This window comes from Phyllostomus discolor, chromosome 9, assembly GCF_004126475.2.
Source record: "Phyllostomus discolor isolate MPI-MPIP mPhyDis1 chromosome 9, mPhyDis1.pri.v3, whole genome shotgun sequence".
NCBI classification, from domain to species: domain Eukaryota; kingdom Metazoa; phylum Chordata; class Mammalia; order Chiroptera; family Phyllostomidae; genus Phyllostomus; species Phyllostomus discolor.
This window is the reverse complement of record NC_040911.2, coordinates 65563296-65575716: the sequence shown is the minus strand read 5'-3', so window position 1 is coordinate 65575716 and position 12421 is coordinate 65563296. Positions and strand designations below refer to the sequence as shown.

The window sequence follows — 12421 nt, the reverse complement described above, 5'->3', positions numbered from 1 at the left end:
AAGATAACAATGAGGGGTTCTGTGGTCCCTTGCTGTGGTGATCTTGTGCTCTGGTGCCTGAAAAAGACAATTACTCTAACATTTTAAAGGTGTGTTATCCTAGATACCTAAGAACAATGGGCAGGCTCAATAACGTAAAGACTGACCTTTGCTAAGGAAGCTCTAGGCCTGGGACGTGACTACTAGCCATGTCCTGCTCAGTTAGGAATTTATGATGACACCATTGTGTGTGGTTACTTTCCGTCACTGAGCTTGTCAGGCCTGCCATGTGACACCCTGAGCTTGCAGGATCTACTAAGTGGCACCTTTCATTCACACAACCTGTGTTTTGTGAGAGCACTCTGGAAAGGAGAAGATCTGGGCACCAGCTACCATTCAAGTGCTTTTTTTCTGTACACTTTATCACTTTCTTACATCATTTAATTGTTCAAGGAAAGAGATTTCCATCCAGTGATATTTTACAATGTAAAGTCAAGGCTAGACACATCCATTTGGTACCTGTGCCCACACAAATGTTCAAATTACCCAAATCTGAAAATGCAAAGTGACATACAACATGTGTTCCAAGTTATAAATAAATAAGCAAAAATCCAGGGGCTTCTTATTCTTCTTAAAAGAATTCACTGGTTGGGTAGAGCAAAGCTCAAACCATAGAAAGATTTTAAACTTTCTATGGGGAAATCAGAATCTTTGAGGCTGGAGGTTTTAGGTCCCCAAACTGTGTAGGATTCAGTTTTATAAACCACATACACACATGAAGCTAGGTATGAATGGTCTCCATGTATCCTGTGAAAAATATACATATATTGTGGGCTAAATTCCTATTGATTTTGGAATCAGTCAGCCTTCTGTTCCTCTCAACACCTGCCAAGAGGGAATTATAGAATGAAAATGATTATTTTTGAAGGCAAGAAATAAAAACATTAAATGTTGTGGTTGAACAATCCAGTTACACCTTGCATACTCTCAGATGGGCATTGTCATGGAGATTTTCTGCAGTTGTGCTTGGTGGGGGCTTTGCTTCTGTGAGGGAGGAAGCAAGGAAACAACTGATTAGATCAATACTGTGCATGGTTAGAGCTCAGAGTCTTTTCCAAAGGTAGCCCTGAGATGTTGTCTGGCTCACTACACCCAAGAAACTAGTTTTTGAGGGAGTTGAGTTAGATTTGCTGCCCTCAAGGAAAGCTTTTGGGTAATGGAAATGTTTTATATTCTCACTGAGATGTGGATTATATGGCTGCATGCATTTGTCAAAATCTATCCAATATACACTTGATGGATAAAAATCTCTGTTTTACTGTATGCAAATTATGCCTCAATTAAAAATTTTTGGTTTCCTCTTTGTTGCTTGAAACATTCAGCTTAGCCCTGGCTGGCGTAGCTCAGTGGATTGAGCAAGGGCTGTGAACCAGAGTGTCGCAGGTTCTATTCCCAGTCAGGGCACATGCCTGGGTTGCAGGCCATGACCCCCCGCAACCACACATTGATGCCTCTCTCTCTCTCTCTCTCTCTCTCTTTCTCTCTCTCTCTTTTTCTCCACCCCTTCCCTCTCTAAGAATAAATAAATAAAATCTTAAAAAAAAGAAAAGAAACATTCAGCTTAAAGTTACCATTCACCATGGTCAATCAACCCATCCAGTTGTACACTTTTGCCCCTTTCCACCCAGCCTCACTGCCTCCAAGGTGAGCACATACATATGTGCACAGATACACACATGCTCAGCATCACCTGCAAATGCTCACTTAAGCCCAGTGTGTGGGGGCAGCAAGGAAGTTAGGGGCTGTGTGGCACGAGGAAAATCTTAGGACCAAGGTGTCTGCCCTCTGCATTGGGACTAGTTGGGGAGGTAAAAAGGTGACCCAGGCAAAAAATGTGATCGAGATCAGCTTCAGGTGAGGGATAGGGCCAGCAAAGACCCATCAAACTTAAAAGAGGTGAAAGGACTTTGGGAGAGATGGGCAGAGTAGAAGTGGGAAAGATGTGAGTGTCCCAACTGACTAGACAGAAGATCCCAAAAGGGAGACTGGAGCATGCTGAAGTGGGAAAAAGGTGAACTGCAGTTTGGAGAGGCTCCAGGTGCCCACCTACAGACAGGATGCTAGGATGTGAGAGCGAGCCTCTGAAGTTTCCGCACTGAGTCCCTGGCCGTATTTATTCTATTCTTTAATAGTTCTCTTATTGGTGAGAAAGAGCCATTGTGTTCTTTTTTCATTTTGTTTGTGATTTATAAAATCAATACTTGCTGATAGCCCAAAGCTGAAAGCAGCCCAGATGTTCATCAACAGGGGAATAATTAAATAAACTGTGGTATATTTATGCTGTATAAGGAATGAACTGTTGACGCAATGAAAAACATGAAGGACTCTTTAAGAAAATCCTTGCATAAAAGAGTGTACATTCTAGAATTCCACTTATACGAAGTTTCTAGAGCAGACTAAACCAACCTATGGCAGAGACACGTAGAGCAGTGATTGTCCCTCAGTGAGACAGAGGGGACAAGAGAAGTGCTGTAAGTCATGGCTACAGTTTGGGTTACATGGGTGTACATGTTTCTCATAACACATTGAATGGTGTAATTATGATTTGTAAATTTTACCATATGGAAATTGTATCTGAAAGTAAAAGACCCATGAACTACAATTGAACCCTACTTAACACTTAATAGATGCCAGTTGAAGTGTTTAGGAATGAAGTGTACTAGTATCTGCAGCTTATGTTGCAGTTTATTAAAAATAAGATGGTATCTTTCAGAATGACCCACAGACATGAACAGTGTGAGAACTGACTGTGGAAGCAGGGAGTGGGATGGGTGGTGAAGGGTAAAGGGGGAGAAGTGACAATGTAATACAATAACAGTAAAAAAAATTAAAACAATAATAATAATAAAAAGAACAGTTAAACAAAAATTAGAAAAATAAAAATAAGACTGTTTCTTTCAACTTCATTGAATGGTTGAAAACTTTCAAAATAAAATATTGAGAAAAAAAGCTATACACACTCATAAAAAATTTGGATAGGAGACAGCAAATATTGACCAGGGGCCACATTGTTTCTGGAACATCATCCAGGAGTCGTATCCAGGGTCTCTCTGCTGTTAGCCTCTCTCTGACCAGTCCACCCTGCCCCACAGAAACAATGGCCCTTTTGTAAACCACGTTTGAAATGCTAACTCAAGAATGCTCATTATTCACTTATCAGTGACATATTAAGCACATAGTCTGTGCTCAGACCTGTGCCAGATGGAGGATAAAGTCAGACATGGTTCCCACTCTGCTCATGTTTGTCATCTATGGAAAGGAGCAGTCAGGGTGCCAGGTTAGTGGGCACTGGCAGCTCCTAACTGGGTGGAGAGTAACTGCCCACATTTACCGATAATTTATTTTCCACCAGATCCTGCTCCAAGTTTAACCTGGATTAATTCAGGTAGTCCTTACAACCACCCCATAAGGTGGGAAATGTATTATTTCCATTTTACATGTCAGAAATCTGAAGCTTAGGGAAGTCAAATCCTCACTTGTCCATGACTGTACAGCAGGTGACTGAGCAGGGATTCAGAGATCAGGAGGCTGAGACTTAGCCTATGCCCTAAACCAGGGGTTGGCAGACTTTTTCTGGAAAGTGACAGAGAGAGAATGTTTTAAGTACTGTGGGCCATGGACCATACAGTCTTTGTCCAACTACTCAGCTCTGTCATTGTAGCATGAAAGTAGCTATGACAATATGTTAATGAGTGAGCTGAGTGCCAATAAAATTTTATTTACAAAACCAGGCAATGGGCCAGATTTGGCCCATGGGTCATAGTTTGCCAACTCCTGCCCCAAACCACCCATGGCTTCCAGTGGTTAGGAAGCTTTTGAGTCAGGCCAGAGGCAACTGAAGGCATACTAATTCCTGACTGTCCCTCCATGTGGAAGTGTGGGAGTCAGATAGCAAGGAATCAATACAGGCTTTATGAGCCCAGGTCCCTAATTAAAAATGGCAAACAAATCCCTGGCTGGCATAGCTCAGTGGATTGAGCACGGACTGTGAACCAAAGCATCCCAGGTTGTTCTATTCCCCGTCAGGGCACATGCCTGGGTTGCAGGCCATGGCCCCCAGCAACCGCACATTGATGTTTCTCTCTCTCTCTCTTTCTCCCCCCCCTTCCCTCTCTAAAAATAAATACATAAAATCTTAAAAAAAAAAAGAATGGCAAACAAGCCCTGGCTGATGTGGCTCAGCAGGTTGCAGTATCATCTTGTGCATCTAAAGGTTGCAGGTTCGCTCCCCAATCAGCATGTGTATGGGAGGCAAATAACCAATGTTTCTCATATTCTCTCTCTCTCTCCCCACACCCAACACACTTCTCTCTCTCTAAATGCAATAGGGGAAAAAATGTCCTCATGTGAGGATTAAAAAAAAAAGAATTACAAACAAATACAACCCTGGGCACATGTGTCAGCCCATTACCAAAAGAAGCTGCAGAGAAAAGGTGAAAAATACTCAAGAACCACACAAAAGTTAATCATATTTAGTATTTAGAGCCATGTTTAGAATTTTAGCAGCACTCTTCTTTAGGACAGACATCATGTGACTGTAGAAAAAGTAAAGGTCAAAAGCTGCACTTGAACATGATTCATTTGAAAAAGCTTCACCAAAGAATTTTCCTGCTTGCAGCTTTGCTCTCACTGGCTCTCAGTTTCTTAAGGGCAGGAAATCATTTTACTCACCCATTGTTGCTGACAAGAATTCGACCCTGGAGCTCAGAGAATGAGATGGACTGGGAGTGCACTGGCCTCATTCTTAGAAGAGTCCACGCAGCATTAAAATGAAGAGCCCAAAGGGTTTCTGAGTGTATGTTCAGTTTCAGGGTTGACCCAAGGACCACATGACTGAGGACAGCTGCAGCAGACTGTTCCTCACTCTGCATGGAGCTGCATCTTGTTCTAAGGAGCCCTTCTCTCCACTTAGACACTGGCCAGGGTACATGTGGGATTGTCAGAGTCAGTGGGACAGAATACTTTGGGGGCAGAGAATCTCTTTTAGCATAAGCATTTGTAATGTACTCATGGATATTAGCCTCTTTTCTCCATCAAAGCTGATGAAAGGAGGAAACACTATCCATAGTCAAGCTGAGGGTTAGCAGGAAGTTCAGCTATGAGCTGGATGGAGTGGCTGATTCCTCATTTTTCCACACTGACTTCCCTGGGTCAACCCATTTCTCTAGTGTCATGGAGATGAGATTTGAGTCCTTTGTTCTTAGGAAGGCATTTGGTGGTTGGAGCTGAGCAGATGTTTGACTCCCACTGATTATACAGGCAGAGGGAAGAGTCTAGTGAACATTGCTTAGTGAGATGTTATATTCCCTGTTCACACAAGGAGGGTTGACTGTTTAGGGTATGTGGTGTCCTGTCACCAAAAGATGAACCAAGAACACCCACTTAAGAGAGATACCCACTTGTTGTCATACCTACACTCCAGGAATGAACTGCTAAAAGGGTAGCAAGGGTGGAACTGCTAAGGTACCTTAGACCATGTCAGAAGGACCCCAAACCACTCCTTCTAATAATCACCACTTTGTTCTCTGATGTAAATGATCAACCCGCCTTGCTTTTCTTTCTGTGAACACAGATGAGCCTTTGACTTACAGCAGCATGGTGTACATTGGTGGTGGTGGTGGGAGAGAGGGAGGGTTGTGGTCTCCAAACCTAGATACACACAAGACTTTTCAAGGCAACTGGTGAAAATTGAATGTCAAAGGCCCATCCCCAGGACCAAATCTAGCCTTAGTACAATACTTTATCTAAGTCAGTGGTTTTAAGCTCCTGGAGGGTTTGTTAAAACACAAATTGATGCCTCCCACCTTACAGTTTTTGATACAGGAGGTCAGGTGGGGCCTGAGAGACTGCATCTCTAACCAGCTCCCAGGTCATACTGCTGCTGTTGGTCAGGGAGCATCTGTGAGCACAGCTGCTCTAAGGTATGCCTCCACTTTCAGGGCAGCAGCCTCGTGACCTAGGTCAAAGCAAAGGGGCATCCTCTCTACACTACAGAAGAAATGCTATGATCTTTGTTGGCCAGGTTGGACCTTTAATATTCTCCACCTGCTCTGCCCAGTACTGTAGCCACTAATCACATGTGGCTTTTTAAATGTAAATTTAGTTTTATTAAAGATAAGTTTAAAATTTTTGTTCTTCTATTGCATGAGCCCCATTTCAAGTGCTGAACAGCCACATGTTCCCAATGGCTATTATATGGAATAGCACAGATGTAGAGTGTTTCCTCACTGCAGAAAGTTCCACTGAATAGCACTGTTCTATAATAATTCCAAAAATTGTTTCTTTCTTTCTCTCCAAAGTTTGGCTGTTAGCCACACTATATTATTGTGAAGAATAAACCAAACAAAATCCTTTTATGTGTATCAGAAACAGAATGTTAAGTCTTTTTGCTTGCTCATAATAGCAACCTTCACTCACCTATTTGTATCAAGTTAGGGTGAATCTCACAGACGTTTTAATGCAAAAGAGATTAAAAACGTTAGCAATATTGTTCAAAATATAGCTCCATCACCCATGCTGTGGAACTTATGAAACTCCCTGGAGATGAGGTCTACAGAAAAGCCTTGTGGGCAACAAGAATCAGGCAACACACATGGAAAATTTAAGTGGCCATGGGCAGTCCAGCAGCCACCACTACTGGAGGGAAGCATGGGACTGGGCTGAGAGTAGACCAGAACAGGATGTACACTGGGTGTTTTAGGAAAGTTCACATTTCTACTGCAAGCTGCATAGCAAGGCTGCAGAGTCTGCTTTTTGTTTTCCTTCCTAGAGGAGAGATTTGGACTCACTCAGAGATCCTTGAGTGCCTGACACTAAACATGACTTTTCAGAAGGCTAATATTTTTTATCTTTTCATTACAGATTCGTCTGAACAGCAGGGGACTGATCTACTCCGTGGGCCTGCTGCTGGCCTCTGTCTTTGTCACGGTAGATTTACAGTTCTCTCCTCACTTTTGAGCTCCCATGTTCTCCCTCCTCCACACCCCCTGGGGTTCTTTGGCTAGAGTTTGTTTGGACACCAGATGGGCTTGTCCTCCTGGTGGATCAGGACAATTGGCCTCCAGATGTTCCATCTTTTTTGTAACTGTTTCTTCTAGAAGTGGATCCCAGCATCCCACTAGAAAGTCCTCTCTCTCTTACTAAAAAGAGGCAGCCTCCTCTCAGAAGTATGGCCTTGTCTCGTGTCAAACACAAATTATTTTATCAAAAACAAAGAGGAGATCCCACTTTTTCTGAAAAATTAGTCACAGAAGGGTAGATTTCAATGAATTGACTATTCCAGTTCACTAAACATCTTCATAAATCCATGAGTTTGACCAATGTTCAGCAACTAAGAATATATTTTATTGACAGTTCACTTTTATGCCATTCCACTACCTTGACCATTTTTATATCCCTTTATATAATTTAATATCCCAACCCAACTGACACATATGGTTCAAACAATTTTGTACCAACACATGGACTTACCCATACAAAGTATCCACTAACATGTAAGTATGCTGTTGAATTTCCACATTAAACATTGAGACACCATATGTTTTTCCTGATATTTTCAAAGAAATATTAACTGGATTATACCTAGCATGTTAACATATATATGATAGAGAACGGGAATTCATAAGTACAGGCAGGAAGTAGGAAATGTAATTTACAGCATCAAGATGGGAGTCAAATGTCAAGGTTAATACTGCCTTACACAAAAGTGAAAATCTATATAATTTCTTATAGTTTAGACGTTCTTCAGGCCATATGACTTAGGGTTATGATACGTATAATGGTCAAATATTGTGCTTAATGTTTTGCATGTATTTTTTCATTTGGAGCTCACCACACCCCCATGAGGTAGTCACTAATATTAGCTCCATTGTACTCATGACAATAGAGAAGTTGATACCAAATGATGGAGGAGAAAGCTGTCTGATGGAGCACATGCTCATAGCAACCTACTTCTTGCACTGTGCATAGTTGTGCAATTTAAAGGAAATGTGGCTAATCACTACCTGGGCTATCTTAATGAGACTGTCAAAAGACTGAAGGGAAATTAGTTTGGAGAATAAGAACAATTTCAAACATAAGCTTGCAGTGCCTATTTGACATTCAAGGGACGAGGTCAAGAAAGCCATTGGAAAGATGAGTCGGAGTTCAGGAGAAATGTCTAAGCTGGAGACACCAGAATGTAGATGATGTGTCAGGCCATGCAATTGGATGAGTTCACCAAGCAAATGAGCATAGATAGACAGGAAAGAAAAGAGCCTCAAGATCTGAGTCAGGGTGATGAGGATAAAACCCCAAAAGAAACAAAGAGCATTCAGAGAGTAAGAGGAAAACCAAAACTGGAAGAGTGTGGCAACCAGAAACCATGTAGAGACAGTGCTTCAAGGTGGAGTGGCCATTAGGGTTAGAAATAGAGAATCATCAGTGCTCTGGACAAGGTGGCTTGCAAAGTGATGGGGCAGAGGTTGAGTAGAATAAATTAATGGAGAATGGGAGGAGAAAAATTGGAAGCAGCTGCTATTTACAACATTTTTAAGTTACCTTGTTATAAAGCAAGGAAAGAATGGAAATCCAGAAAAAGTATAGATGAGAGCGCTAGCAGCATTCTTGTATGCTATTTGGAATAATCCAGGGATAGGGTGGGGGGTTGGAGATAAAAGAGGTAATTGCTGAAATCACTTCCTTAAGCAACACAAGGCAGTAGGGTGTCATGCTCATGTGGAAGAGTGGGCTGTGAACAGGATCATGGACAGGATGTGGACAGTGGGGCCTCACTAACAGTAGAAAAGATACGCAGGTAGATGTGGTGGTGGGAGCCCTGTGAAATGAGAATAAGATCATGAGCTAAGAGTGACAGTAGAGAAGGGAGTGTTGGGGGTTTGAGGAGAGAGGAGATGTGTGAAATAGCCACATAGGAAAGGGAGAGATGGTGGACTAGGAACTGTGGGATGACGGCCATACGGCATTATGGCCCACTTAAGGTTTGTAGTCTTAAATTTAAAGTGAGACCCATCAGCCTGACTGGCATTTTCCTCCAGCCTGGGTCAGCTGCAAGGAAGCATCCTGGAGTAGATGGGAGCTTGGCTTGAACCAAAGAGCTGTGGCTTAGCCAGCAGGGGCAACAAAGCTAGAGAGGCCAAGGAATGAAGGTGGATGCCAGGAGTGATGATAGCACTGTAGTGACTATAGTGACTATAGCAATTGCTGGAGGAACTTAGAAGGGTAAGGAGGGAAAGGGGTACAAGATGGGTGCAGTTAAATAGTGGTAGTTCCAGTGAATTTTGGGTCATGGGGTCTTCAGAGTTGTAGGAGTTGGGGTACCAAAATAGAGCAAGGAGGAAAGAAAAGAGATTTCTGGCACAAAGTGGGATGTTTGACAAGCTCTAGGCTGCAGGGCTGTTCAGTAGAACTTTCCACAATGCTGGTGCTGTCCTTTGTCTGCTCTGGACAGTAGCCACTGGCCTCCTGTGGATATTAAGCACTTGAAATGATGCTAGTGCAACTGAGGAACTGAGTTTCTAATTTTATTTGATTTACATTTAAATTGGGATGGCCAAGTGTAACTAGTCGTTATAGTGCAGGTCAAGGGTGTGGCATGGGAGTGAGGGGCTGAGATAGGGTGGAGGACAAGAACTCAGAGAAATGGTATTGGGAAGATCCTCTTGGTGGATAACTAAATCACAAAGAAGGGTGACAGGATTGCCAATGACAGGAGTTGTAGTGAGCAGAAACTTAGGGCTCTAAGGAATGCCAGGAGGACCTAGGGTTGACTCCAACTAGGAGAGTAGAGTGTGACTGTCCAGAGACTTTAGATTCCAAGCCCAGTGCTTTTCAGGAGAAAAGAAGGAAAAGAGTATAGAAGCAGCAATGAGGAGCAACAACTTCCTGGCCTCCAGGAACAGGAACTTGAAGAGATACAGCCACCATCTGTGGGCTGGTGTCCTCAGGGAGAACCAGGGTCTGCTTGGGACAAGAGGGTGAAGTGTCAGCCCAGGTAGTGCCAGCACAGAGCAGTGCAGGGTTGGAATCCAGGGTAAGAGTGGGGGCTGCTATGACTGTTTGCTACTCCCATCCTTATGGCTTTTTAAAGTGACTTTCCCACAACCAGAAGGTTCTGACTTCCCCTCTTCTTGATTTTGATGTTCTTATGTTCTGCAATGTGAAAGATGGACTTTGTGGTCCCAGAGAGAATCAGTGCCCTGCCTGACCCTCTGACTGCTGCCCTCTGACCCTCCTGTGTATTGCAGGTGTTTGGCGTTCATCTGAACAAGTGGCAGCTGGACAAGAAGCTTGGATGTGGGTGCCTTTTTCTGTATGGCGTGTTCCTGTGCTTCTCCATCATGACAGAATTCAATGTGTTCACTTTCGTGAACTTGCCCATGTGTGGGGAACATTGATATACTGGGCCACCCACCAAGGCTCAGTTCCTTCTTTTCTGTGCAATACAAGACCCGGATGCACACCGAGTCACAGGGGCCCCCAGGACCGGGGCTTCCATCTCTCCTGCGCTGTTCACCAGCCTCCGCACCTGCCTCGGTGGCTCAGGCTCTCCCTGCCCCTTCCCTCCTTCACTTCCTCATGTTCTCCCTGCCACCCAGCCCCTCTTGCCCACCCCTTCCTGCCACCTTCATGTGAAGGCTTTTACCATCCACCTGAATTTTCAAGCTCCAGAACAGTGACTGAAATTCTAGAAAACTGGCTGCTAACTGGCCCAAGCCAGACAAAACTTATTACAATCCCTCCTCCTTTTTTAAGTTATTGGATGAAAGACTAACCTAATTTATGACCTGAGACTGTTAAAGAGTTAGTGAGGAGAGGGTACACTGATTATAGGGAGTGTTTGGGATTCTGTTGTGTTGTGAGGTGATTCCTAGGTCTAGGTTTTGGGGGATTGTTTCACTTTGTGGGGAAGAAGAGGCTCTCCTGTTCACTCCTTTTCTTCCAGAGATGGAGAGAGCTCCTCTTTCGTCTTCTTCTACTGGACTCTGGGTTAGTGGATGATCCACAGGTTGCCCCTGCTTGTCTTGGGATCAAATCCCATGTGTGTTGGAACATGTGTGGATCTTGTGGCTTATTAAAAGAACAACTGAGCTAGGCCACTAGAAATGGATACGTGACATTTCATACCCAAGAATGCCCCCAGAGTCCTGTAGGTGTTGCCTAGGAGGTACAAGTTTTTCTGAGAAAGAAGACAGTTTCCCACATGTCCATTATGACCTTCACTTTCTCACTAGATTCTTTCTAGCCTCTCAAGCAATAGTCCTAGCCTGCCTGAGGCCTTTGTCAAGGGGCCCTGGTTAAACATCCATCAGTGACATGCCAGGCAGTTAGCAGCAGAAGCTTCCCAACCTGTGAGTACCTGAGATGTGCTCTCATGGCTTGACATTTGGGATGACAGGGAGTGACTCAGAGGCCACCACTGCTTTCTGTGCAGGAGTTACAGACACTGGTTTCTTGGAAAATGGAGAGAAGCACACTTTGCACAGACATCGTCAATAAAGTCCCAATTTGCCACTCGGTATTGAGTACACTGGATCCTGACAGCTGGCTCTTGGGCCAGTGTCCTTCCTCCAGGATGCCACGGCCGAGCTGCCCAGCTCCACCCATCCCCTCCTGGAAGGATGGCAAGGGAAGGAGAAGACAGAACTGACATCTTTGAAACCACAGAATGTGTTAAATGCAGACTCGCTCAAGGGCATAAGTTATTGTGAAGGTTGTAGCCAACCACTGCTCAACAGCCCTGCTAGATTTTTTATGATGCTGAATTATTATGCAAACTAATTCTACCAGTTGAGACCCACCCATGCTTGTTTCACTTGTATTTATTGAAACTGTGGATTCTTGCCCCTGCTCCCCCTATATTTACTTTAAGCACTGATCACTAATAATCTCTTCAGTATGGTTTTCCTTGTCCCTTGTACACATTCTGGTATGAATTGTAAAAATAACCTGCTACAAATTGGTTGAATGTCTCTGTCAAGAGTGTGAAACGAGGTGAGCATTAGCCAATGGGGCACTTGCCTGATGGACGACTGGAAGAGGAAAATCACCAATTTGGGCTCTCAGAGCTAAGACACACTTACTGATTCTGTTGCACATTTTGCACTGGTTTATGGCAATTGTTTTCTTGGACAGATAGTGTAAAATAAACTTCTCTGTTCGGTATCCTTCCTTGATCAGTGCATATTACTTTCTCCTCGGATTCTGGAATGTTGAAACTGTTTGAAACTGAGGAGTATGCCTGCAAGGGAAGAAGATTGCAGTCAACAAGAGGCCAGGTATTTGCCCTTCTGTTGCTGGGTAGACTCACCTGGGAATCTGGTAAATGTCTGGTGGGTTACAAGTATGAAGTGGAGACATGGATCCCCTCTAAATCTTGAATTGT

The 12421-nt window shown here is 43.6% G+C and overlaps 1 protein-coding gene across 1 annotated transcript in view; it reads left to right on the top strand.

Moving 5' to 3' along the window:
* The window catches only part of SLC24A3 (solute carrier family 24 member 3), a 563591-nt gene extending 551388 nt beyond the window's left edge, over positions 1 to 12203 (top strand). Inside the window, 2 exon segments of the mRNA XM_028523857.2 lie at positions 6901 to 6966; positions 10284 to 12203. Coding sequence (XP_028379658.2) covers positions 6901 to 6966; positions 10284 to 10433 — 216 coding nt within the window. The 3' untranslated portion in view covers positions 10434 to 12203.
* Positions 12204 to 12421: the final 218 nt, after the last annotated feature.